Consider the following 24,581-nt stretch of genomic DNA (forward strand, 5'->3'; position numbering starts at 1 on the left):
TCATCCTACACCTCTCACGGATTGATAAACCTTAGGTCATCCGCTTGAGGGAAAATTTCTACTGTCCTACAAAACTCTGCGCTTGGAGGCCCAACGCGTGTCTACAAGAATAAAGTTGCGTAGTAGACATCAATCGCACACACCTTGATCTGGCTGACCGTTTCTTTTGTGTTGCCTAATCACAAACAGTTCATTCGAGTGAACCGTATATTGTATATCGCACACACCTCCATCTGGTTGCCTGTTTCTTTTGTTCCTCCTCATCGCAAACATTTAATTGAACTAAATCGTATGCCCTGCATCGCACACGCAACTAAAATCTGAACCGTGTTTGATGCATCCTCCATCGCAAATGTTTTGCACCTTTTTTGATGGTTTTTTACACCACCGTTTGCGATTATTGCATCGCACACAGTTTCATCGAAGGGTCTCTGATCGTAGCGTCGCGTTAGCAGCATCCTGCAGTAGTGATTGCGTGGTATACAAGGAGACCCTGCCGGATGGCCACAATTTTATTGCCAAGTACCTTCATAACACGACCCCAACAAAAAGGAATTTGCAATATGATCATCAACATCAGAAGGACATGCCATGTCAGCGTTGTCCCTTTTCTTAGTTTCTATTCGGACAGGTCAAAGGGATCTAGCATCTATGATTACATGCCTCACTTGATAGGTTCATCTACACAATAAATTCGAAACAAACTCTTACAACGGACAAACTATATTAGATTGTGATGGGCATTAAACCTCACCAAGGGTGCAACACATGAATCATACATTTCGACATTAAGCCAAGAAACATCTTCCTAGAACAGGACTTCGTCTAGCAAGCTGTGCATCCTCAAGGATAGCTACCTATTATACATGGTTGTCCAATGCATTCACCGAATGAATTGGAAGTGCGGCAAGGGTACAATCAACCACTGTCACCAGAAAACTATCAATTATATTTTTAAATATGAGAGTGTATTCATACTCTGTTTCATAAACGATCATCAATTTTTTTTGCAATGACAATCATCATAATTAATCACGAGTTTTCTTGTTGCAACCGCTAAATGATACGTCTCCAACGTATCTATAATTTTTGATTGTTCCATGCTATTATATTATCCATCTTGGATGTTTTATGTGCATTAATATGCTATTTAATATCATTTTCTGGGACTAACCTGTTAACCTAGTGCCCAGTGCCAGTTGTTGTTTTTTCCTTGTTTTTGTCTTTTACAGAAAATCAATACCAAACGGAGTCCAAATGGAACGAAACTTTTTGAGGATTTTTCTTGGACCTGAAGACGACCACGAAGCTTTGGGAGGAGGCCAGAGGAGCCATGAGAGGGCCACAAGCCCTAGAGGCCCCCCCCCCCCACCCAGGCTTGTGGGCCCCTTGAGACTCCCCTAACCCTAATTCCAGCTCTATAAATAACCAAATATTCCCTGTGCACCAGGGGGCACACCAAAAATACTTTTTCGCTGCCGCAAGCTTCTGTTCTCATGAGATCCCATCTTGAGGCCTTTTCTGGCACTCTGCCAGAGGGGGATTCGATCATAGAGGGCCTCTACACCAACCTTACTACCCTTTCGATGATGTGTGAGTAGTTTACCACAGACTTACGGGTCCATAGCTAGTAGCTAGATGGCTTCTTCTCTCCCTTTGATCTTCAATACAATGTTCTCCTCGATGTTCTTGGAGATCTATTCGATGTAATCTTCTTTTGCGGTGTGTTTGTTGAGATCCGATGAATTGTGGGTTTATGATCAGATTATCTATGAATATTACTTGAGTCTTCTCTGAATTCTTTTATGCATGATTAAGATAGCTTTGTATTTCTCTCTGATCTATTTATTTGGTTTGACCAACTCTATTGATCTATCTTGCAATGGGAGAGGTTCTTTGTGATGGGTTCAATCTTGCGGTATCCTCACCCAGTGACAGAAGGGGTAGCGAGGCATGTATTTGTATTGTTGCCATTAAGGATAAAAAGATGGGGTTTTTACCATATTGCTTGGATCAATCCCTCTACATCATATCATCTTGCTTAAGGCGTTACTCCATTCTTGTTAACTTAATACACTAGATGCATACTAGATAGCGGTCGATGTGTGGAGTAATAGTAGTAGATGCAGGCAGGAGTCGGTCTACTCATCACGGACGTGATGCCTATATTCATGAACATTGCCTTAGATATCATCATAACTATGCGCTTTTCTATCAATTGCTCAATAGTAATTTATTTACCCACCATATGATTTCTTCAAGAGGGAAGCCTCTAGTGAAACCTATGGCCCCCGGGTCTACTGTTATCATATTATTTTCAGATCCATAAAACCAAAACCCAAAAATACCTTGCTGCAACTTATTTACTTTTTCACTTTTATTTATATTTTATACCTATCTCTATCAGATCTCGCTCTTGCTAGTGACCGTGAAGGGATTGACAACCCCTTTTTTGTGTTGTGTGCAAGTGTTTGTTAGTTTGTACAGGTGCATCTATTGGGGACTTGTGTGTTCCTCCTACTGGATTGATACCTTGGTTCTTAACTGAGGAAAATACTTATCTCTACTTTGCTGCATCACCCTTTCCTCTTTAAGGGAAAAATCAACACAAGCTCAAGAAGTAGTACTAAATGTAGCAAGTTGCACACAAGTGCCGCAGGTATCTTTCTCCATAGCTATTTTCCGCAATTGCTTATAGAATAAGTTCAGTAACAGCAAACTAGCTTATATCATGCTCCCTCTGTTGTCCTCGTATTTTGAGGTTGAGCTTTGACCAACAAAATGTGGGTAATATGCCACACAATTATTACATTTGGAAAGAGTTTTAAATATGTGCTATGCATATATTTCTTGACATGTAAACCATATTTTCTTGATAAAATTAGTGGTCAAAGTTGAACCATGAAAAATGGGGCCTAGAAAAGTAGGAGAGAGGTAGTAGTGCATATGACGATGGTACCCAACATGTTCAAAAGTGGGGAGCTACTGATCAATATAAGTTTTCTTGACCAGATAAGTAAACATTTAGGAGGATATGATGGTTGTAACAAAAACACGCAGCCATCTGGTGTTTTCATTCTAACTTACTTCTATATAGTTTATTTTCACACTATTACATAATGATTTTTATTTTATGTATATCACTATTACTTGCGAGCATAATTATGTGCAGCTTGTTAAAAAAATAGCTACACGTTTATCTCAACTTCGACAGCTACAGCTATTGTTTCGGTCATGGCATGCGTCATGATTGCTACAAAGATTGGCCGGATTCACTGGTTTCCGCTCCAATCAATCATACGAAAGCAGGGCTTTAGTAACGACCCTTTAATCCCGGTTCGAAAACCGGGACAAAAGGCCCTTGCAAACCGGGGTAAAAGCCCCATTTCCTACTAGTGAGAACATCCCATGTCAGTGTTGTCCCTCTTCTTGGTTTCTATTTGGACGGTTCAAGAGATCTGGCATCTATTATTACATGCATAATGGATCATTGGATAGGTTCATCTACACCATGAATTAGAAAGAAACCTTTGCGTGGGACAAACTATAGAGTCAATTGCAAGAAACCACCACATTTGTGGCTAGGTTTGCAGAAAACCACCAACTCGTTAATCCGTTGCAAAAAACACCGCAAAATCACTTAAGTCGTTGCAAAAAGCACTGATCGTGTGATTTAGCCCGTTTGATCGCTTTCTGACAAGTGAGGCCTGGCTGTCAAGAGCTGACTTGGCAAAACATTGACAAACACACCCCCTAGATCTTTTAAAAAGTGCAATCAGCCCCCTCAGTGTGGACGACCTCAGAGCACTGGCCCTGCTGTCCGGTAGGCACGGCGGCGCCCTCGTCGGCGTCGGAGACGGGTACGGCCGTGGTAGAGGGGGAGGAGGCGGCCGGGGTGTGCGCATTTTCGACGCGTTGGCCTGCCAGTGCTGCAGCGATGTGGAGCACGCGTCGGGAGCCGAAGCGGAGGAGCGGCAGTCTCCTCTGATGTGGTCGACGAAGAGAGTGGAGGGGGAGGAGGCGACGAGCTCCACCTGCTCGACAAACCGTTCCCGTCGCCCTCCTCCATGGAAGAGGATGAGCTCGAGCCTGAGGCCGCTCTGGCGCTGCCACGGCAGAAGCGCTCGCGGCGGCGTCTGCGCCATCGAGGGGAGGGCAGCGGGTGGGCTTCCGACGGCGGCGACGGGAGCCAGTGGGGGCGGCGCGGCGACGGGAGCCGGTGGCGGCGCCGGAGGCTTCCGACGGCGGCGACGGGAGCCAGTGGGGGCGGCGCGGCGACGGGAGCCGTTGGCGGCGCCGGAGCCGGTGGCGGCGCCGGAGGCTTCCGACGGCAGCGACGGGAGCCAGTGGGGGCGGCGCGGCGACGGGAGCCGGTGGCGGCGCCGGAGGCTTCCGACGGCGGCGACGGGAGCCAGTGGGGGCGGCGCGGCGACGGGAGCCGGTGGCGGCGCCGGAGGCTTCCGACGGCGGCGACGGGAGCCAGTGGGGGCGGCGCGGCGACGGGAGCCGGTGGCGGCGCCGGAGCCGGTGGGAGCAGATGGAGCAACGCACGGGGATTGGGAGGAGGGGTTTGATTGCTTTTCATTTTTAGATACGGGGGTGTGTATGATATTTGGTTGCCAAGTCAGCACCTTACAACTCGGTCCTATCTGTCAGAAAGTGATTAAATGAGCCAAATCACCCGATCAGTGCTTTTTGCAACGACTTAAGTGATTTTGCGGTGTTTTTTGCAACGGATTAACGAGTTGGTGGTTTTCTGCAAACCTAGCCACAAATGTGGTGGTTTCTTACAATTGACTCCAAACTATATGAGATTGTGATGGGCATCAAGAGACGACGTCTAGAGTATCTTCACCGATGGTGCAACACATGAATTTGTGACCATTACAGGACGGAAATTAAGATGCGAAAGGGAATTAAAAGGCAGGCAGCATAGACAAGTGACTAGAAAGTTCTATTGCCAACCCAATGAAGTGCAGTAATATTGACGCTAATAGAGTATACCAATGAAATATACGTGTGCACATCGCTCGCTGCTAGTGTTGTGCGGTACATATGGACTGAGCTAGTACTGTACCATGGAGGGAGCTTGTCTATATATGAAGCCATGGCCAGCGCCCATGCATGTTCATTGAACGATAAATCTATTAGTAGCATTCCCACGCTAGTGATAACAATGCCAATTCTTTTCTCACAAGAGCTGCTCATCTCCGTAGTGGTCGTGCTGCTTGTTCCCCTCTACCTGTACCTCAGGGCTAGTTGTAGATCAAAGAACCCATCAGTGCTCCCAACAAACTGGCCAATATTGCACATGTTCCCTTCCTTAGTGGCCAACATCCACAACATCCATGACTATGGCACCCTGGTCCTCGCTGGATCAGGCCACAACTTCAGGGCGCACGGCCCACCTGGGACCGGAATGCGGTTCTTCATCACATGCGACCCTAGGAACGTTCGACACATCTTTACAACCAACTACACCAATTTCCCCAAGGGCGCGGAGTTCGCCGCTATCTTCGACATCATGGGCGGCAGCCTCTTCACCATCGATGGCGAGCTGTGTCTTAGGCAGCGCGCCAAAGTCAAGGGCGTGCTCAGCAATCCACGGTTGGTTGCTAGGATTGCGGCTTGCTGCCGTGACAAGGTGAAGAACATCCTGCTCCCTTTATTTACCCACATGGCGAGCACAGGCACCCCGTTCGACATGCAAGAAATGATGTCGAGGTTTATGTTTGACCTGGCTGCTACGTCTCTCTTCGGCGTGAACCCCGGCCTCCTATCCCCAGACATGCCACCCATGGACGCCGCAGTCGCCATGGATATAGTCATGGAGGTCGGTTTTCTCCGACACGTGATGCCGGCTTCTTGCTGGAAGTTGATGAAGCAACTAAACATCGGCCCTGAGAGAAAGCTTCGCATGGCGCACAGGGTGCTACGAGGGTTCGTTGTGGAGATGATGAAGAGGAGGAAGATCAACACATGTCATGTTGGTAATGACGAGGAACAAGATGGTGTGGATTTTGTGTCTTCGTTCCTCCATGACCCTGACTATGCTGATGATGACTTGTTCCATGCTATGATGATTGGTTACATGGTCGCTGCAAGGGATACAATTGGAACTACCCTAACATGATTCTTCTACAACCTCACCCAGAACCCTAAGATCGTGCCAATCATCCGCAATGAACTCTCAACCATTGCATCAAACAAAGTAGCGTCCAGTGTGGGTGCCATGGTGATCTTTGAACCGGACGAGACCAAATCTCTAGTCTATCTGAGAGCTGCCTTGTACGAGACTCTCAGGTTGTACCCACCAGCGCCAATCGAGCGCAAGACGGTGTCCGGCGATGATATCATGCCAAGTGGCCACCAGGTGCAAGCCGGCGACACCATCTTTATTTCTCTCCACTCCATGGGTAGAATGGAGGGCTTGTGGGGTAAAGACTGCCTCGACTATAACCCAGATAGGTGGCTCTCGGATGATGGCAACAACCTCAAGTATGTACCATCTCACAAGTTTTTAGCCTTTAACTCAGGCTCGAGAATGTGCCTCGGAAAGGACATCGCGATTATGCAGATGAAGACTGGCGTCGCCACAATGTTGTGGAACTTCGATGTGCAAGCGGTGGAAGGGCAGAGCATTCAACCCAAGCCGTCTTGTATACTAGAGGTGAAGAATGGGCTCATGGTTAAACTGAAGAAGCGAGAAATGTAACTTTATGCTCTCTATGCGTGCACATACTTAAGGGCCACTAGTACAGTTTTAGGCCGCACGCAATCGCAGTATTGTCGAATTATAACGGCATCCATCCATCGCAATTTATTTTTCCTTTATGATAAATAGTGCTATTATTACTCTGTTGTATGGCATGGCATTGTAAAAACGCATCAAACATAATCAAGCGGCACCAGTTATTTGGGTTGTCGAGGTGGTTGGAAATTTGTAACCACCTGTAGTAATTGTCGGAGGATGTCGAAAATTTGAAACCAAGCCACGGCTGAACTTGTTTGAGGGGAAGCTACTTCTTGCACTTTATACATCCTAGAACTTCCTATTTTGATAGATTGTAATTTTAGTAACCAGCTCTATATGTTCCCATCGCCATCCAATGCAAAGCATTGTAGAAAGGGCGCTGGCTGGCCGGCCCAATAGTTGGGCTGGTGGCACCCGAGCCGCCCGATGCAGCGAGCCAGGGCCATCCAATCTGCGCGCGAGCCCTTTGTTTCATTCCCTTCCCCTTGTGTCGTCTTTCTCTCAGAACATGAGACGCTCGCCGTCGACCGCCCCGCTGACAGCCATGGATTGCACCTCGTCGTTGTTGGTTTGCTTGCAACCTTGCCGTCGGTTGGCCGTCCGCGTCCCTCGCCATGGCCGCTTCGTCTTGCATCTCCTGGCCATGGACGCTGCTGGCCATGGCCGCCTCGTCTTGCATCTCCTAGCACCACTCCGGCCGCGCCAGTTCCTCTCGATCCGAACGGGCATCGGCAAGCCGAGCCGTCCGGACGAAGAACCACCCCGAGAGGGGCAAAGGGCACCGCGGCCAAACCTTTCGACGGCGGCGCGCTCACCGTAAGGGAACGCGCGACCGGCGAAAGGGATGGTAACGGCGCCACCGTCGACCGCTCCGCCGTCTCGGACACAAGGGGAGCAGAGGAGATCCTGGTCCGTGCCTCACACTCTCTCTGTTGCGGGAGGAGGAGAAAGAAGCAGGAGGAGGGTGGCCTACGCGGCGCGGTGGCGCGACGCCGTCGCCGGTAGCAGGGGCGAACCCCTCTTTTCCTGCTGTCTGCGGCAAGGAGAGAAACAACGAGGAGAGAGGGAGCGTGCGAGGTGAAAAGGAAGGAAAGGCAGAGCAGAGCGGTGGCTTCCTCCACCGCCGCCGGCGGCCGGAGCGCAGCTCCTTGCCTCCGCCGTCACGAGAGAGACAGAAGGGGGTCGAAGGGAACGAGAGAATGGGGCTAGGGTTCCATCAGGAGCTCTCTCCCAGGTTTTGATCCAGCGATGATCGCGCTGGGCCGTTGGATACGGATCAATGGTCAGCAGCAAAGACCTAGCCCCGCCCCGGGCCAAGTGGGCTGAAAGTAGTGGGCCGCTAGGTTTCGGCCGTCTGACCAGGCCGAGAATAAGCTCGGCTGGAGCGGCGCGGTGCGCGGAGCAGGCCGTGGGTTGTTCGCTTCCGCTGCTTGCCGCGCGCGCTGGGCCGAGGCTGCGCTGCCGTTTTCCTTTTTTCGTTTTAATAGTTTTTGTCCAATTTTTTTTTGGGAAAAATCTTATATAGTTTTTCTATTCAAATTTAATCCAAAGGAAGTTTGTTTAGAAAATAGAAAAGTAAACAGAAAAAGTTTCTGAAAATGAAAATAAAAAATTTTCACATAAAGAAATGTTCATGAATTTTACAAAGAAAATAATAAAGTTCATGAATTCTTATTTGGTCAAAGAAAAGTATATGTAAAGAATAAAAAGTTCATGAATTTTTATTCATGTTTTCCGCTGCAAAATAAGAATTGTTCTTTTAAAAGTGAATAGAACTAAAGTAAAAGATTAAATTGTTGCTTCTCTAATGCAATTTTGAACCAACCGGTTAAAATTGCTTAGAGAGTAAAAGAGTATAGAATTGTTTCTGAGTAGAATATTGTAAAGTTTCCGCTGCAAAGAAAAAGTTTTATCCTCCAATTAAATTGGAACCAACGGGAAAATTTAATTGGAAGAACTGTTCTTAGCAATGTTTTCCCCTGTGGGTGAAATAAGATGCAGGTGAAATAAGATGCAGATAGGTTTTGTTATGATAAAAGAAAGATATTTTTTTTAAAGTTAAAATATGGTATTGTTATTTTCTGACCAACGTTGATGATAACAGTACTATAATTCTATGAGTCTTATGTTCAAAGCTTAAATCTCTGATAAATTTTGTATCAAAGTGATCATTTTTTAGAGAAGAGTTAAAGATGAAGAAATGCTCTTGAACTAGAGGAACGTATATTTCTTATTTCCGCTGCAATAAAGTTGATGATGATGATTATTTCTTAGCAAAGTTGTTTAATAGAAATACTATCATCACATTGTTTATGAGTTATATGCATTATTTCCATTTTTGCCCAACGGTGATATGGAATTAATGTAGAAAAATGAGTTTTATTCTAATTCTACCACAACGGTGATTTAGAGTATAAAAAGGAAGTTTTAAAAATTTTAATGTGCATATTTTTTAACCAGACCAACGTAGGGTTATTTTTTATGCTCATTATTGTTGATTATTGGCTAAGTTTTCTCAGACTAAAAGTTTTCCATGCTTTCATTCGTGAAAGCGAATGGCTGGGTACTTGTTACCCGAAAGATGACCAAGAAAGGTCATAACGTGAGGGAGTATGTTCTCTCTAAAGAATGGCTTCAAAAGAAAAAAATTCTTGGATATTAATCCAAGAAAAGAAAACAAATAGATCATTGAGAGTCTTGCTTGACGAATGTCTTTCATGTATCCTATATGAAGAAGATTTTTCAGTCAACACGATTTGAGATGAAACAAGCAACATGCGTGTTTAATTTGACCAACGTCGGATTAAGCATGTGTGTCAAAGAGCGTTCGGATTTATTTCTGAATTTCATGGTTGCATATGCAGTCAAAAGAGCCAGTTCTGGCATTTATGTTCCTTACAGGGAATTACCCGCATAGCGGGAAAAGAGGATTATGATAAAACCCGCATGGCGGGGAAAGTCTAGGAAAATACCTGCGTAACTGGGTAAAGTTGACATAGTATTATGTCAAAAATCCTATACGTCAGGAGAAATTTTGGCTAAGACTTATCCTGTGTGACAGGAGAAAGATATGATGACTCATGTGCGTTTAATGTGTCCCACTCTGGGAGAAAAGTATGGAGTAGCTATTATGCTTTCCTAGTATCGACCGTACACCTTATGTGCAACGGTCATTAAGCACTCAATAAATCCAAAGAGAATAAAAGTTACAGACGAACCTAAAGATAAGAATGATATGCAAGTGTGACTTATAAAAGTACTAATGATAAAGAACTATTTTGAGTTTCCGAAATGGAATGAGGAATAAGGAAAAAGTACTCCCATACCGTTAACAGATAACTTCATTACATATGAAGTAATCAGATACATGAAGTAGATACTCAAAGTTTCCTCAATTCACAAGAGTTGTGAATGGTTTTTCGAAATTGTGGCAGAAAAGTTCTTGCCACATTTCGAGGCGGAGAAAGAAATATGAGATATCCATTAATGAAGAATGTGATCATCTGGGGGAGTACAACGATCATAATAATACCCCTAAAGAAAAGAAATAGATGTATTCCTGGATCTTTTACAGTTCCGAAAGCAGACTAAGGAATACTAAGACGGTGCTTAAAGTGCCATAAAGAAGAAAGTTTTAACAAAATAAACCCAAATAATAAAGTTTAAAGATACGCCATTTTTGGTAAAGATGGAGTAATCTGGGGGAGCATGGTATGAAAATACCTAAGACTCGAATAGATTGTATCTGGGGGAGCATGTTGTATGACTTATACAACACCTGTTATTAGCTCCATAAAGGAGGAATGAGTAAACATGGATCTTGTGATACAGGTCCTGCAATACCTATTGCTTCTTGAAGATGAAAGACTATAGGATCAATTTGCCTGTTAGTGGCACATCATGATCGACATCATGATCTGAGTTACATCAGATGAAAGTAAAGAACACAAGGGATACTTCTTCAAGAAGTCTTTTGTGGACTAGAGCAAGTCTCTAGACAGTGGCATTTAAAGTTAGAAGAATCAGATTTTTTTGGGTTAAAGAAAATGAGAAGACAATTGTATTCATGCAAAGTTATAGAACGGAAATTCATTTTCTAATCATGTGCATGTGCATGATGTCCTACTTGCTAATGGTGATGTCAATCTACTGCAGCAGGAGAAAAGAAGTTCTTGTTCTCAAAATTTAAAAGAATGTTCTCAGTAGAGTGACTCTCGTTATAATTATTGAGATTCACCAAGAAAAGAAAAAAAAGAAAAAGGGGGTATTAGGAGTGTCGCATGAGCATACTTTGAAAAGTCTCTAAAGTATGCATGTGAGAAAACCTACGCCTGTTCTTATAGTAAAGGGTAATGATTTTGGGAACTTTAGTGTTCCAAGAGTTAATGTGAAATAGACCAAATGAATATGGTACCATATGCTTCAGCTGTTGGAAGCTTTATGAATGGAAAAGTGTAACATTACCGTGACATAGTTCACATATCCGGGTTGTTTTGGCAATGTCCAGTACATATTTAAATTGATGGAATGGAGTCAAAGATATCGGCCTCATGCTGAAAGAAACAAGTGCTCTCAAAAGGTTGTGAGTACAAAGATAAAAACTTGTGAAATGTACAGCGAAATCCGTCGTTGACCTTCACATTAGGAGTTTTTGTGTGGAAGAACTCTATAGAATGAATCATTTATCATCAATGTGATGCAAATATAAAGTATAGCATGATATGAGGCTGAGGGACAGGCAAAATCGTTATGAAAACCTGTACTCGGAGTTGATAATGGTTGACAGCAGCGATAACCATTTAAGTAATTCACTCCTATGACAACGAGTCAAGTGTGGTGCCAAACACATTGACACAAAGTTGTACGTTGTTAAGGAGAAAAGTCCGGAATTATGTTGAAATGCTTGGAGCATAAAAGCAACAAACAAGTTTTTGCAGATCTGCTTATTAAAGGCTTACCGCCCAGTGTGTTTGGAGAACACACAGTCGACATGGGTTTTATGGTATAGTCTAAAATTTCCGGACAATAAAAGGGCCCAAGGTTAAAGAATTTGTTTCAAAACTGAGAGGTACGTTGTGGCTGTCTGATTCTATCGGCAATTGAGCTGTGACGATGAAACATGTTCTATGTACTGATCTGTTATGAAACGAGTAAAAGTAAAAGTTGAGATCAAGGGGGAGAATGTTAGGTTGATCTCCACCGTGTGGGCGCAACGGCCCACCGGACCCTTAGATCCGCGCCCTGATCGGGGGCGCTCAACCCACTATGGTCGACGGGCCCCTGTCACCTGCACTATATATAAAGAGGTGGGGTAGGCGGCTCGAGATACGAGGTTCGTCGCAACGCCGTACGCCCCACCTACATCCCTACCGATCTAGGGTAAGTGCAGTGCTGACGGGAAGCGTCGTCACCACTTCACCCACTCTCTGCCACCGCAGCCGCCACCATCCCACCATGGCCACCGGCGGCAGCTCTTCAGGCAAAGGAGAAGGTAATACCTATCACCACTGTTGCCGGAATTCTAGCCTACCCGATCCAAGAGGTACAACAAGGAGCAGCAGCATCCGTCGTCATCTCAACACCGCTTACAGCTTTCCTAGGCAACGGTTCCAGCACCCGCATCGCGTGGTTGCAGCTCCGCTAGTAGCCGGTTCCAGCAAAGAAAATCGTCTGCCAGGCCATAGCACTATGCAGCTCCGCCATGAAGGATGTAGCAAATTCCCTCGCCGGTAGTAGCAAAAAAGAACAACGGTTGCAGCAAAAAGGTCGCTGCCGTCGCACCATTGCTTGTGAATGCAGCTCCGGTAGTACTCGGTTCCAGCATTTTTACCAACTGGTTCCAGCAGTTCTGGTTGTAGCTTTCGGCGACACATGTTCCAACATCGCCCGGGCAACGTATACAGCTTCCAGCGACATTGGTTCCAGCATCTCCCCCACTGCTTCCAGCAAACCTCATGGCCACATGTAGCATCTGTGTTTGCCGTTCCCAGCATCCTGACAGGCAGCTCACAGTTTGGGTTTGCAGCACATCAGAGGGTGTGGCGTTGTCGTCTCCAGCCACTCCTTGCTGCAAAAATCGGATGCGGCCATGTCAAGGGAGAGCAGCAGCGAGTGGGGAGCAAAAATCATGTGCGAGGGGTCATGGAGTTGGCTTGAGGAGGGAAGAAGCAGCCATGGAGGAAAAACGAGTGGCTCTGAAGACATAACGATAAGGAGATACGAAACTTGGCTGACAAGGGACGAAACTGCAAGTGCCTCACTATGATTTTTTTTTCAGTCAGAGGACACGTCAATCACTTGTTCTCCTTTGGCAGGTGTAGGTGTAGTAACAATAGGCAAAGTAGCCGACAAGGCTCAAGCAAAAAACATTGCAGCAGATAACAAGAGGTATTATCAACCGGTGAAACAAACACATCTCCAAGGAACACCCTTCTCCAGTTACATGACATCCCTGATCGATCCAGTACAGATAACACCCACCCTCCTCTAGGACAGTTTCTGTTACCAGCTACAAAGGGGTTACGGCAGATAGGTCGCACCCCTACTCTTCCTTGATGGCGCCCTTGTCGCTGACATAGATACCGTCCAAGAACTTCCTGATGTCCTTGTTCTTCACGTGACATTTCTGGTTCAAGCAAAAAAAAAATTTAATGGCCAGCATAGAGATGATCGTCACTGCAATATCAAGATACAGCACATGCTGCAAGTGCAACACTGGTACTACCATGTAATATAGTTCATTCAATCAGATACTAAATGCAAATGTTTCACTTATTATATACTAGTGGGCCTTCCAGTGAAACAAATCGCTGTGAACAAACAAGGGCAAATGCGACAAGTACAGAATACCAAACCATGATATACACTGTATCTATAGAGGGAACGTTGCATCAACACACAAGCATGCTGGTCTTGAAGTACTTTCTCCATCCGATGATATAAGGTCGTTTTGCAACAAGCACAGAATACCAAACCATGATATACACTGTATCTAAAGTGGGAACGTTGCATCAACACACAAGCATGCTGGTGTTTTAGTACTTTCTCCGTCCCATGATATAAGATCTCATACAGGATAGGATTCAAGTTAAAATCAAGGTAACCTGTGACGCGAGTTTGTAGTATGAGAAGCATATGGCCATATGGGAAAGAACTCTAACCTGGTTGATCAGGGCAGCGGAGCGAGAGACGAGCTCAATGTCGTTGCCATCGAGGACGATCTCATCCTTGACCTTCTCGGACCGCAGGATCGTCACACCGTCAAGCATGTCGACTTTCCTTACCTGTTCAACGAAAGCAAGAACACCAGTACATTTCATACATGACTTGAACAACACACATAGGGGCGTCACAAGAGATAAAAAACCAAACGTTCAATGTCAAAAGTGGCATAGCACACTCCAATTTGTTTTAGGCAGCTCTATGGGCCAATTACCCTACAGACACTAGAGTAAACAATGCTATTGACTCCTGTTCTGAGAACATTGGCATTGAGGGATCAAACAATTTTAACAAGCTTGGCACAATTGCTGCCTTATTGACATCAATGATCCCAACCCAAGGTGAACAAATTGCATTCATTTATATACCTAAATGATTCCTTTTAACACACAGGGGTGGATTGATGGGCAGAAAGCCACAGGCACATCACATATACATAATGGTACATGAACAGAGATTTGACTGCCTATAAACTAGTCCACTCAACAAAGTTTCTGCTGCAGCTAAACCAGAAGAACACATTTCCTATGCACAGGACCAGCTCAGAACATCAGAGAACCACTAAATCGAGCTCGCCGATCTGACTGTTTGGTCAAGGAAAAAGAAAAGAAATTTACCTTCTTTTCGCCGAGGAAGTTCCTGATCTCGATGCCGCGGTTGGCGGCGGTGATGGAGGCGTTGATGGGGAAGTGGGCGTAGACGAAGCGCATCTTGTAGCGGAAGCCCTTGGTGACGCCGGTGATGAGGTTCTGGACGTGGGAGATGGCGGTGCGGATGGCGGCCATGGTCTTGCGGGTGCCGAACCAGGCGTCCACCTTGAGCCTCCGCCCGCCCTCCTGCAGCTGGAAGTCGAGGTTGAGGTGCTTGAAGTTGCGGGTCAGCGTCCCCCGCGGCCCCGTCACCGAGATCATCTTCGCCGACACCTTCACCGTCACCTCCTCCGGGATCTCCATCGTCTCCGACGCCAGGATCGTCTTCATCTTCGCCCCACGCTGATTCTTCTTCCTCCTCCTCCTCCTCTGTGACGGTGGTGCGGCGGCGGCGGCGGCGCGTCTGGCAAGGTGAGATCTTTTATAGCTGGCGTCGCTAGGGTTTTCTCTCTGTGGGCTGTGGGCTGTGGCAGGGGGAGGAGAGGGAATGGGTGGCCCTGGTTTGGCCCAATACTCCTCTTTTTTTCCTTCATCCCGTTTACGACAGTTGACAGCATGTGCGTGAATCAATCTGCGGCGGCCCAACATCAGTTACTCTTCTTCTTCTTCTTCTTCTTCTTCTTCTTCTTCTTCTTCTTTGGAATATATGTTAGTGTCACCAAGGTCGTCTCGGTCTAGTGTTATGTTAATGCGACCAAGATGCCTGCGTTAATGTCTGTCTGCCTAGATATGCCTTGTCGGTATACTTGGCGGGATTGCCGATCTCCGTCGTAGCACCGGTTTACTAATGCGGCTATTCGGTGAGTTGTTTCTCTCCCAATATTTGGAGCTACTTCAACAGTTGAATTTCAATCTTGCCCATTTTGTAAGTGCTTGAAGTTGCGGGTCAGCATTCCAAGCGGCCTTGTCACCATGATCATCTTCGTCGACACCTTCACGCTGTCCTCCTCCAGGATCTCCATCGTCTCCGACGCCATAACGGTCTTCCTCTTCGCTCGACGCTCCTCTTCCTCCTCAGCAGCGGTAGAGTAGTGTGGCGGTTGTGCTGGGCTATGCGGGTGGCCACAATGGAGTGGTGTGGCGGTTGTGTTGGGTTGTGCAGGCGGCAACAATGGCACACGAGGTGAATAAATATTCATATAATGTGGCGTCACTACTGTTTTCTCTCGCAGGAAAGGGCATTGGTGGTCATGGGTTAGAAGTGGGCCCGTTTTGACCCAAACGTCATTTTTGTTTCCTTGCTCATCTCACAAAATCACTAATTGAGGAGTACACCTTCCAAAGATCACTCCCATCACCCCAGGTTGCGACAAGTGGCACACTGCATATGCGCCAAATGTTGTAACCTTTGAGTTTTTTCTTTTTTTCGTAGATCCGTTTATTCAAAATGTTTTACCTCTTAAACTGTGCGTCCAAATCTCAGACCATTTTCACCAATGGATTCCTCGCGTCGAGATCTTCAAAATTAGATCATATGTTGATAGGTTTTGATGAACTTTTTTTTCACAAAAAGAACCAGACAAAAAACCTGAAGCGGGAGCATGTTTTTTATCTTTTCGCGGAATGAAATTCTTGCCTCCATGAGAATTAAATACATGCCTCTCGCGGAAGGAAAAGAAAAAAGAAAAATATGTTTTTTCGTTTCTGAGAGTCACGACACGAAAGCAAATCCGTGCCTCACACACAAGAAAAAAACGTATTTTTTCCATTTCCGAGAGGCACGGCCATGCCTCTCGCGTAAGCAAATCCGTGTCTATTGCGGAAGGAAAGAAAAGAAAACGCTTTTTTTCGTTTTCGAAAGACACAGCTATGCCTCTTACGAAAGCAAAAAAACGTGTCTCTCGCGGAAACAAAACCATGCCTCTCATGGAAGGAAAAAAAAGAAAATAAGTTTTTTTCGTTTTCAGGAGGCATGCCAAACCTTGCCTCTCGCGGAAGCAAATAAACACGTTTTTTCGCGCAAAAAGAAATTCTATTTTATTCGTCCAAAAGATAAGAAAGACCGGTGGAAAACCAGAAAAGCGAAAAAACCCGGAAAACCCGTCTAACATGCTGAAAACGCGTGCGAAAAAAAATCCGTTACTGAAATGCCCATAGCACGACACCTAGCTCTCAGCCCACCCTGAAGTGGTCGGTTGGAAGCTTCCTAAAGAGCGCTCGTCAACTAGTTGCTCCCTTCATCTCGTTTTGTGCTTTACAACATTACGTAGGTCAATCTGCTACAGCCCAACAACATTTATTGTCTCTTTTTTTTGTAATAAAAACACCCGTAAATCTGGCAGATCGGGTGGAAACATAACTGGCTTCGCCCATGGGTGGGCCGACCCAGTATGTTGCAGCGCGTGCTGCCGTTCGCTAGTTCATTTTTCTGTTGTTTTTTTTTATTTTTATTTTCTGGTTCTTTCATGTTTTTTTGGGTTTTTCGTTCTTTTGGTTTTTTCCTGTATGGTGTTTTTATTCCGTTTCTTCATTTTCCTTCCCTTTTTCTTTCATTAATACATCATGAACAATTTTTAATACATGGTGTACAAAAGTTTTAAATTTTTTCAGAAATTTGATATTCATTTCAATTTTTTTCAAAAAATTCTAAATTCCAAAATTTGTTCCAGTTTTAAAAATTGTTTACATATTTCATATTTTTTTCATGTTTCAAAAAAATGTGCATAATTAAAAACAATAATGTTCATGTTTTTCAAAAATTTGGTCATGTTTTAGAAAATTTTAATGTTTTTCCAAATTTGTTCAAGTTTTTCTTGCTTGTCTTCTGCCATTTTTTCGTTTTTTATTTTTTTCTCAAAATTTTCCAAAAATGTTCATGATTTCAAAAAATAGTCACTAAATTTGAAAAAAAATCGTATTTTCAAAATTTGTTTATATTTCAAAACATATTTGTCGTTTTAAAAAAATATCATAGTCAAAAAATGTCGTGTTTTCAAATTTTGTTCATGGTTTAAAAAAATTTCTAATTTAAGATTTGTTTACAATTTCAAGAAATGCTCGTATTTTGAAAAAGAAATTGATTCTTTTTAGTTTTCTTTATTTTTTAAGAAAAACTAATTTTCAAATTTTGTTCGAATTTTGGAATTAGTTCATAATTTAAGCTATATTCGCTTTTCAAAAGAGAAAAGTGTTCACAATTTTCCAAGAAATGGTCAAAAAAATTCAATGTTTTTGGATTTGCCGCTCCGTTAGTTCTTAAATGGTCGTGTGGCCTATTAATCAGTAACACTAAGTGGCTCAAGTGGTAAGGAACACCTACTCTCTAGCATGGGGTTTTGATTCCGATACAACATTCTTTTTTGGATCAGTTTTGGGAACCTTTCATCATTTTTTTGGGTGGTTTCTTAGTGTTTTTTGTGATGTGTTTTTATTGCCTTTCATGTTTTTTTTCTTTTTCTTCGTTCTTATTTTTGCATCAACTATTTTTAGATTTGTGAACAATTTAAAATTTTATTTTCAAATTCATAAACTTCTTGTAGAGGGGAAAAGACAAACCATCAGTGTTTGGGAGGGGTGGTGGTGGAGAAGGCTAAAAAATTCCATTCAAGGCTTCCATTGATCCAGGGGGTTGGGGGGGGGCATTGGCCCCCTCATCTTAACACGTACCTCTGGCTTCGCTAATATCTTGGTATGTTGTATTTGTTATGTAAATATTTTATACATCAATTGGACCACCCTGACAAAAAATCCTGGCTACGGCACGAGGAGGAGGGTTGGGAGGAATGGTGTGTCGATGCCGCGGGACACTATAGGATGGATGTGCGCATTTGGGGATGAATTGCTTGTCGTCGGCATGCAAAGAGGAGCGGCGCCGAGAATGGGGAAAAGGGGGTCCAGGGGGAAGAGGAGCGGCAATGAGCGGCATTTGGGGAAGAAAGCTTGGCGGTAGCGCTTGCCAAATGGGCTGGAGCTCGATCGGGGGGTGGGGTGAGGAGCCTGATCGGGGGGTGGGGAGGGATGATGGATGGATGGATGGATGTGGGATTGCTGTGTTTGCCATGTCATCGATCCATGCCACAATAATTCCACCAATGAGAATTAAGCTTATGTAACTGTGCTTTTTTCTTTTGTTTCTCTTATATATTTTGTACCCTCTAATTCCGGGTAAACACTCAACAAATTACCTATTATATTCTGTTCAAATGACTCAATATTGTGCACATGTGTACATCTTAGGATGGCAAGCAATGTTGATTTTGGGGTTTTTTTCATTTTGTAGGACAAAAACATTATTTTCTATTTTCAGAGTGCCAGCAATGGTTTTTTTTGTGAAGAACGTACCAAATATTTGTTACAAAATTGGACCGATCCATTTTCCAAAAATATTAGACCACATTTTATGTACAATTGACCAAATGGTTGCATGTCAAATGCTTTCGATCCACATGTCGTCAAAAAGACAAATTTCACCCGATTTAACAGGAAATGGGTCAAATTTGAACTACAACTGCTTCATAAAACAAAACAAAAAAAATCGGAAACCTTCGCATTGTCTCATTATATGTGGCCTACTTTCCATGAAAAATAACAAACTTGGAATACGACAAATATCTATAAAAAGTGTTCTAAAAAATGAGGTATCATGTATGAAGGTTCATAGCTTTCATTTTCCATTTTTTGAGTGCCCAAAATGTTTTTTTGTGAAGGACCTACCAAATATTTGTTCCAAAATTGGACCAAATCAATTTTATAAAATATTAGGCCATATTTAATGTACAATTGACCAAATGGTTGGGCATCACTAGGGTTTTGTCTCGCAGGAGAGGGGATGGGTGGCCATGGGCTAGAAGTGGGACCATTTTGGCCCAAATGTCCTCTTTGTTTCCTTGCTTCATATCGTTTTACACTTTACAACATTACATAAATTAATCTGCTATGGCCCAGCAACATTTACTGTCTCTTTTCTTTTGTAGTAAAAGACCCGTAAATCCGGCAGATCGGGCAGCAAATATAACTAGCTTCGCCCAAGGGTAGGCCGACCCAGTATGTGGTAGAGCGTGCTGCAGTTCGCTAGTTCATTTTGTTGTTGTTTTTCTTTTCTGGTTCTTTCATTCTTTTTTTGGGGGGGGGGGGGTTGATTGATTTTTCCTTTCCGGTTTTTTCTTCCCTTTTTATTCATTTTGTTTCTGAACAAATTTTTAATACAGAATTTTGATATTCATTTCAATTTAACAATTCCAAATTCCAAATATAGTTCCAGATTTCAAAAATTGTGTACATATTTCAAAAATTTCTTCACTATTCAAATAAAAGTTGAGAATTTCAAAAACTTCATATTTTTCAAAAAATTGTTCGTGTTTTAGAAAATGTAATGTTTTTCCAAATTTGTTCATGTTTTTCTTGTTCGTTTTCTGCCATTTTTCTTTTTTCAGTATTTTGTTCTCACAAAGTTTGAAAATGTCCGTGATTTCTTAGAACTTTTTTGTAATTCCAAAATATTCGCCAAATTTGAAAAATGTTTGTATTTTCAAATTTTGTTTAGAGTTTCAAAACATATTCTCGTTTAAAAAATTGACATATTCAAAAAATGTCGTGTTTTCAAATTTTGTTCATGGTTTAAGAAATGTTCTCGTTTGAGATTTCTTCACAATTTCAAGAAATGCTCATATTTTTTAAAACAAATTGATTTTATTATTCATTTGCTCAGTTTTTTTCAAATTAACATTTTACTTTTTTTGGAATTTTGAAATTAGTTCATAATTCAAACTATATTTGCTTTTCAAAAGGAAAAAGTGTTCACAATTTTGCAAGAAATGGTAAAAAAACAATTTTTTCGATCCGGGGCTCCATTTAGTTCTAAATGTTCTTGTGGCCTATTAATCACTAACACTAAGTGGCTCAAGTGGTAAGGAACCCCTAGTCTCTAGCGTGGGGTTGTGAGTCCGATTCTTTGATAGAGCATCTTTTTTGGGATTTTAGTAGAGGCTTGCTTTAGCAGCGCCGAATGGGCTGGCCCATACGGATCGTGCCCTCGCGAAAGTGCATCTGGGGGCTGGTATTTGGCAATTAATCCGCCGAATACTTCGATAATGGTTCGTAGCTCACAACCTTCCAACGCTAGGGAGTTAGCTGGCCGGCCATACCAACATTCTTTTTTGGATCAGTTTTGGGAACCTTCCATCATTTTTTGGCTGGTTTCTTTATGTTTTTTTGTGATGAGTTTTTCTAGCTTTTTTTTTGCTTTTCCTTCCTTTTTATTTTTCCATCAACTATTTTTCAGATTTGTGAACTTTTGGAAAAATTATTTTCAAATTAATTAACTTCTTGCAAAGGGCAAAAGACAAACCATGAGTGTTTGGGGGGGGGGGGGGGGGGGAGGCTAAAAAATCCATCCAAGCCCTTCCATTGATTTAGGGGGGGGGGGGGGTGGCTCCCTCATCTTAACACATACCTCTGCCTCTACTAGTATGTTGGTATGTTATATTTGTGATGTATATTTTATATATCACTTGGACCACCCTGATAAAAAAATCCTTGCTACGCCACTGGTAGCAGGAGGAGCACGACCATGGGCAAGGGCAGCAGCAAGAGGAGAACAAGCAAGAGGGTGGTCAGTACCTGTTGGATCTCGTGGATCTGTTGCACGGGCAAGGGCAGGGGTATGCGGTCTACGATACATGTTTAATCTGTGCATCGCATTTGTCAAATATATTGTGCTTGTTGCATTATTTTTCTCATCAAAAGGTTATTGATCAAACAATGTTGATTAAGACTCTTACTTAAGGTGACTATCACATGTTTATACTACACATTTTTTTAACATTCAATGTATAACTAAATCTGAAGTAGTTTTAGAATTTATAGTCTTTATATATAATGCCAATTATTATTATTTTTTTGTATCTAACAATATTAACCATATAACTGTCTTGGCGGTACCATAATCCAAAGTTCACTGTCATGCAATTATACAATATATGTTTACAAATACACCATTTTAAAAGTAGAACTCGTGAAAGTTATGCTATTTAAAACATAGTTTGGGACATTTTGCTAAACTGAATTCCATCTAAATCTAAGAAGAAAAATACAAAATTGACAACATTTGTAATCCTAGTTTGTACCACTTAGATGTACCATATCTTTATATATTTTGTGTCCATTCTAGATTTTGGAATAATCTCAATGGAGGGTTCTACATCAATGTATATGTCTCATAATTATTACTCCCTCCGGTCCTTTTTACTCTGCATATTAGATTTCTCAGAAGTCAAATGTCATAAACTTTGACCAAATTTATATTAAAAATTATCAATATTTACTATATCAAATAAATATAATATGAAAATATATTCTATGATGGATCTAATGATATTGATTTTGTAACATGAATGTTAATAATTTCTTGTATAAACATGGTGAAACTTCAAAGGCATTGACTTCGGACAAATCTAAAAAGAACCGGAGGGAGTATTTTTGGCATAATTAGGTGGGGTCCCATACTTTTAGAGTAAGAGAGTAGGCTTCAAAATATTTACATGAAGCGATCAGGAAAAGGAAAAGAAAAATACAAAGAATTAGAAAAACAACTGCAACAACGAATCAATCAGGGATTGAGCTAGGTCCAACTTCACAGGAAATCTATGAAGTTAAAGATCACTTTGTAACCAAACTTTACAGCTCCGGGAAGATGGATCTTGGCCTAGAAAATGAAATCGCCGCGTTCCTTCCAGATGTTTAAGATCTGTATAAATGACAACTAATGGCTCAAAGATAATCCCCATGAATATGCAAGAAGGCCCCACAGCGAGTAGCAAAGCTGCACAACAAGACATTATAACAGAATAGCACATAAGCCTTGGTTGTCTCTAGTTGTGAAGTAAGAGTTGTGGCGGCGGGTCCGGGTGTTGACGATCTAGGAAACGGGTGACCCATTCTATGATCTTTCGTGGCGCCAGCCTTGCGCATCCCTCCTTCATAGCTTGCCATCAGAATATGAGTTGCACTGTCGTCGACGCGTGTGGTTGGTTTATTAGCATGGCGTTTCGTGCGGTTGACCGTGACCTTTGTTGTCTGGACTTTTTCGGCAGTTTTTGGTAGGAGTCGGAGTCGCTTGCTCGATGAAAGTGATGACGATAACGTCAATGTGCAACCTCGACCATGTTTTTTTAGTTCGAAGGACAATGTTTTTTTCACATGTATGTGTTGTGCGTCTGATTAGTGGGTTCCCATGGTTTTCGCCAGTTTTCTGGTAATTAAGTGGGCAACTCCCTTATACTTCATTAATTAAGTATTTTGCTTTGTTTAACAAAGTTTAGTGGTTAGTCTCCGAATTCCTGCAAAACAAAAGATAGCCCCTCCGTATCAAAATGTAAGACATTTTTTTGACACCGAGGGAGTATATACTACTCCACTTGAAGAAGTACGTTCAACTCTCTGGATTGACTGCAGGAACATGCCAGGAGTAGAATTTTCGTGCCTGTTCCTGGAGTCGTCTTAGGGAGTCTTTCAACACCCGGCCCATCTCTTCTTTTCGCGATGCGACGCCATAACCGACATTCACGACCATGGGAAGTACTCTAGTAGGAACGTAGCACTGGAAGGCATCTGGAAAGAGGAGATAAACTCCTCTGAAATGTCTGTGAGAGAGTTGGTGCATCAGGGATGCGCATGCACGGAAAGTTGGTGTGCAAGAAGAAGTTGAGGAGGGAGGAAATCAGACCGGTCGACATGCATCAGTTCAGCTGATGGTAAACCCTTTAACCGATCGTCACATGACAACAACGTGTGGTGTGATGTGCAGTCACCTCCATGTATTTTTTTTTCTGACTTTACTACCTCTTTGTTGTTCTTGTTCCATGTCAATCGTCAGGTAGTTAAAAACCAGAAAGACTGACTGACAGATACTGAATAAGACTGGCACAAAAACAGTTTCTTTCCGTTTCATGTTTACATCAACGGTTGTAATCTGGTTGTGAGGATTCAGGGAAGGCATCCCCACCGTTTTTATCCAAGGGTATGTTGTGCATCATCATACACACTGAATGAGGCAAAAGGTAGAGGAGATCATGTTGTTTGTGAGGGAAGAAGTGAAGATAAGAGACACCCAGCACATCTGCACATCTTCATGCACACGCTACATACATGCATACATACAGAGATGTATGTAGTGATTGTATTGTAGTCACCACACCACAAATGCTTGTTGGCTTCCAGTATAGTGGAGGCGGTTGTTGCCCACTTGGCTTTATTCCCTACTCCTACCCTGCGATGAGGATCAAGGCAAAACAGTCGTCAGATTTGGTGGGCAGTCCCCATCCTGCACTCCAAACTCGTGCCTACAGGAAGTAAGCCGCATGCATGATTTCAGGCAGGCAGGATGATCGAGATGCCATGATTCGGAAAGGGACCTTGCTTGCTGCTTCAAGAAGGATGATCCAGCAGTAGTGAAGCAACAGGCGACAGCGGTTCCTATGCTGTATTGTAACTGACCAGAGAGTCAGTAGTATATCCACAGATGAGAGATGATTGAGAGGTTACTGGACAGTGTTGACACACTTGTCACTACCCCCCTTTACGTACTTACTTTCCTGTCTAAGTGATCCATCATCCATGTATACTGACATTAACTAGCTGCTGCTTTCGATTTCGCAGTTCATTAGCTGAAGATTAACGTACTGACGTTTAATTGGTACACGGCAGTACCTGTAATTAACTAACTGGCTTCTCCACCACACTCCAGAGGTTCAGTTCAGTGAAGCAAACAGTTGATCCGCCGACTTCCGGTTGCCAGCGTCAACATTTCTCTTCTTTTTTTCAACAAAATCTTGACTATTTGTGCTGAAAAAGATTCTGCGACTTACCTTCCATTTCCATGGATGGGTGTCACCATTGTAGCTGTCACTTGTCACTAGGTAGCTGCTCAAAGGTCTCTTCTTTCACCTCCGAGAAAAGTCTTTTCTACCGTTGCAGCGTGACGCGGCACCGACAGCAAGAGGCGTAGCTCTCAGGCTAGC

The 24,581-nt window shown here is 43.2% G+C and overlaps 1 protein-coding gene and 1 pseudogene across 1 annotated transcript; one reads left to right on the forward strand and one right to left on the reverse strand.

The window, feature by feature from the left end:
• Positions 1-5,107: 5,107 nt before the first annotated feature.
• On the forward strand, positions 5,108-7,008 carry LOC123073584 (noroxomaritidine synthase 2-like; annotated as a pseudogene).
• Positions 7,009-13,122: 6,114 nt separating this feature from the next.
• Positions 13,123-15,027, reverse strand: LOC123076739 (60S ribosomal protein L9). Its single transcript, XM_044498854.1, has 3 exons — positions 14,593-15,027; positions 13,915-14,037; positions 13,123-13,379 (listed from the first exon to the last, which is right to left on the reverse strand). Exons 1-3 carry the CDS (start codon positions 14,953-14,955, stop codon positions 13,296-13,298), a joined length of 570 nt encoding a protein of 189 aa, XP_044354789.1. The 5' UTR covers positions 14,956-15,027; the 3' UTR covers positions 13,123-13,295.
• Between the last annotated feature and the right edge of the window lie 9,554 nt (positions 15,028-24,581).

The sequence above is a fragment of the Triticum aestivum genome, chromosome 3D (assembly GCF_018294505.1).
Source record: "Triticum aestivum cultivar Chinese Spring chromosome 3D, IWGSC CS RefSeq v2.1, whole genome shotgun sequence".
NCBI lineage: Eukaryota > Viridiplantae > Streptophyta > Magnoliopsida > Poales > Poaceae > Triticum > Triticum aestivum.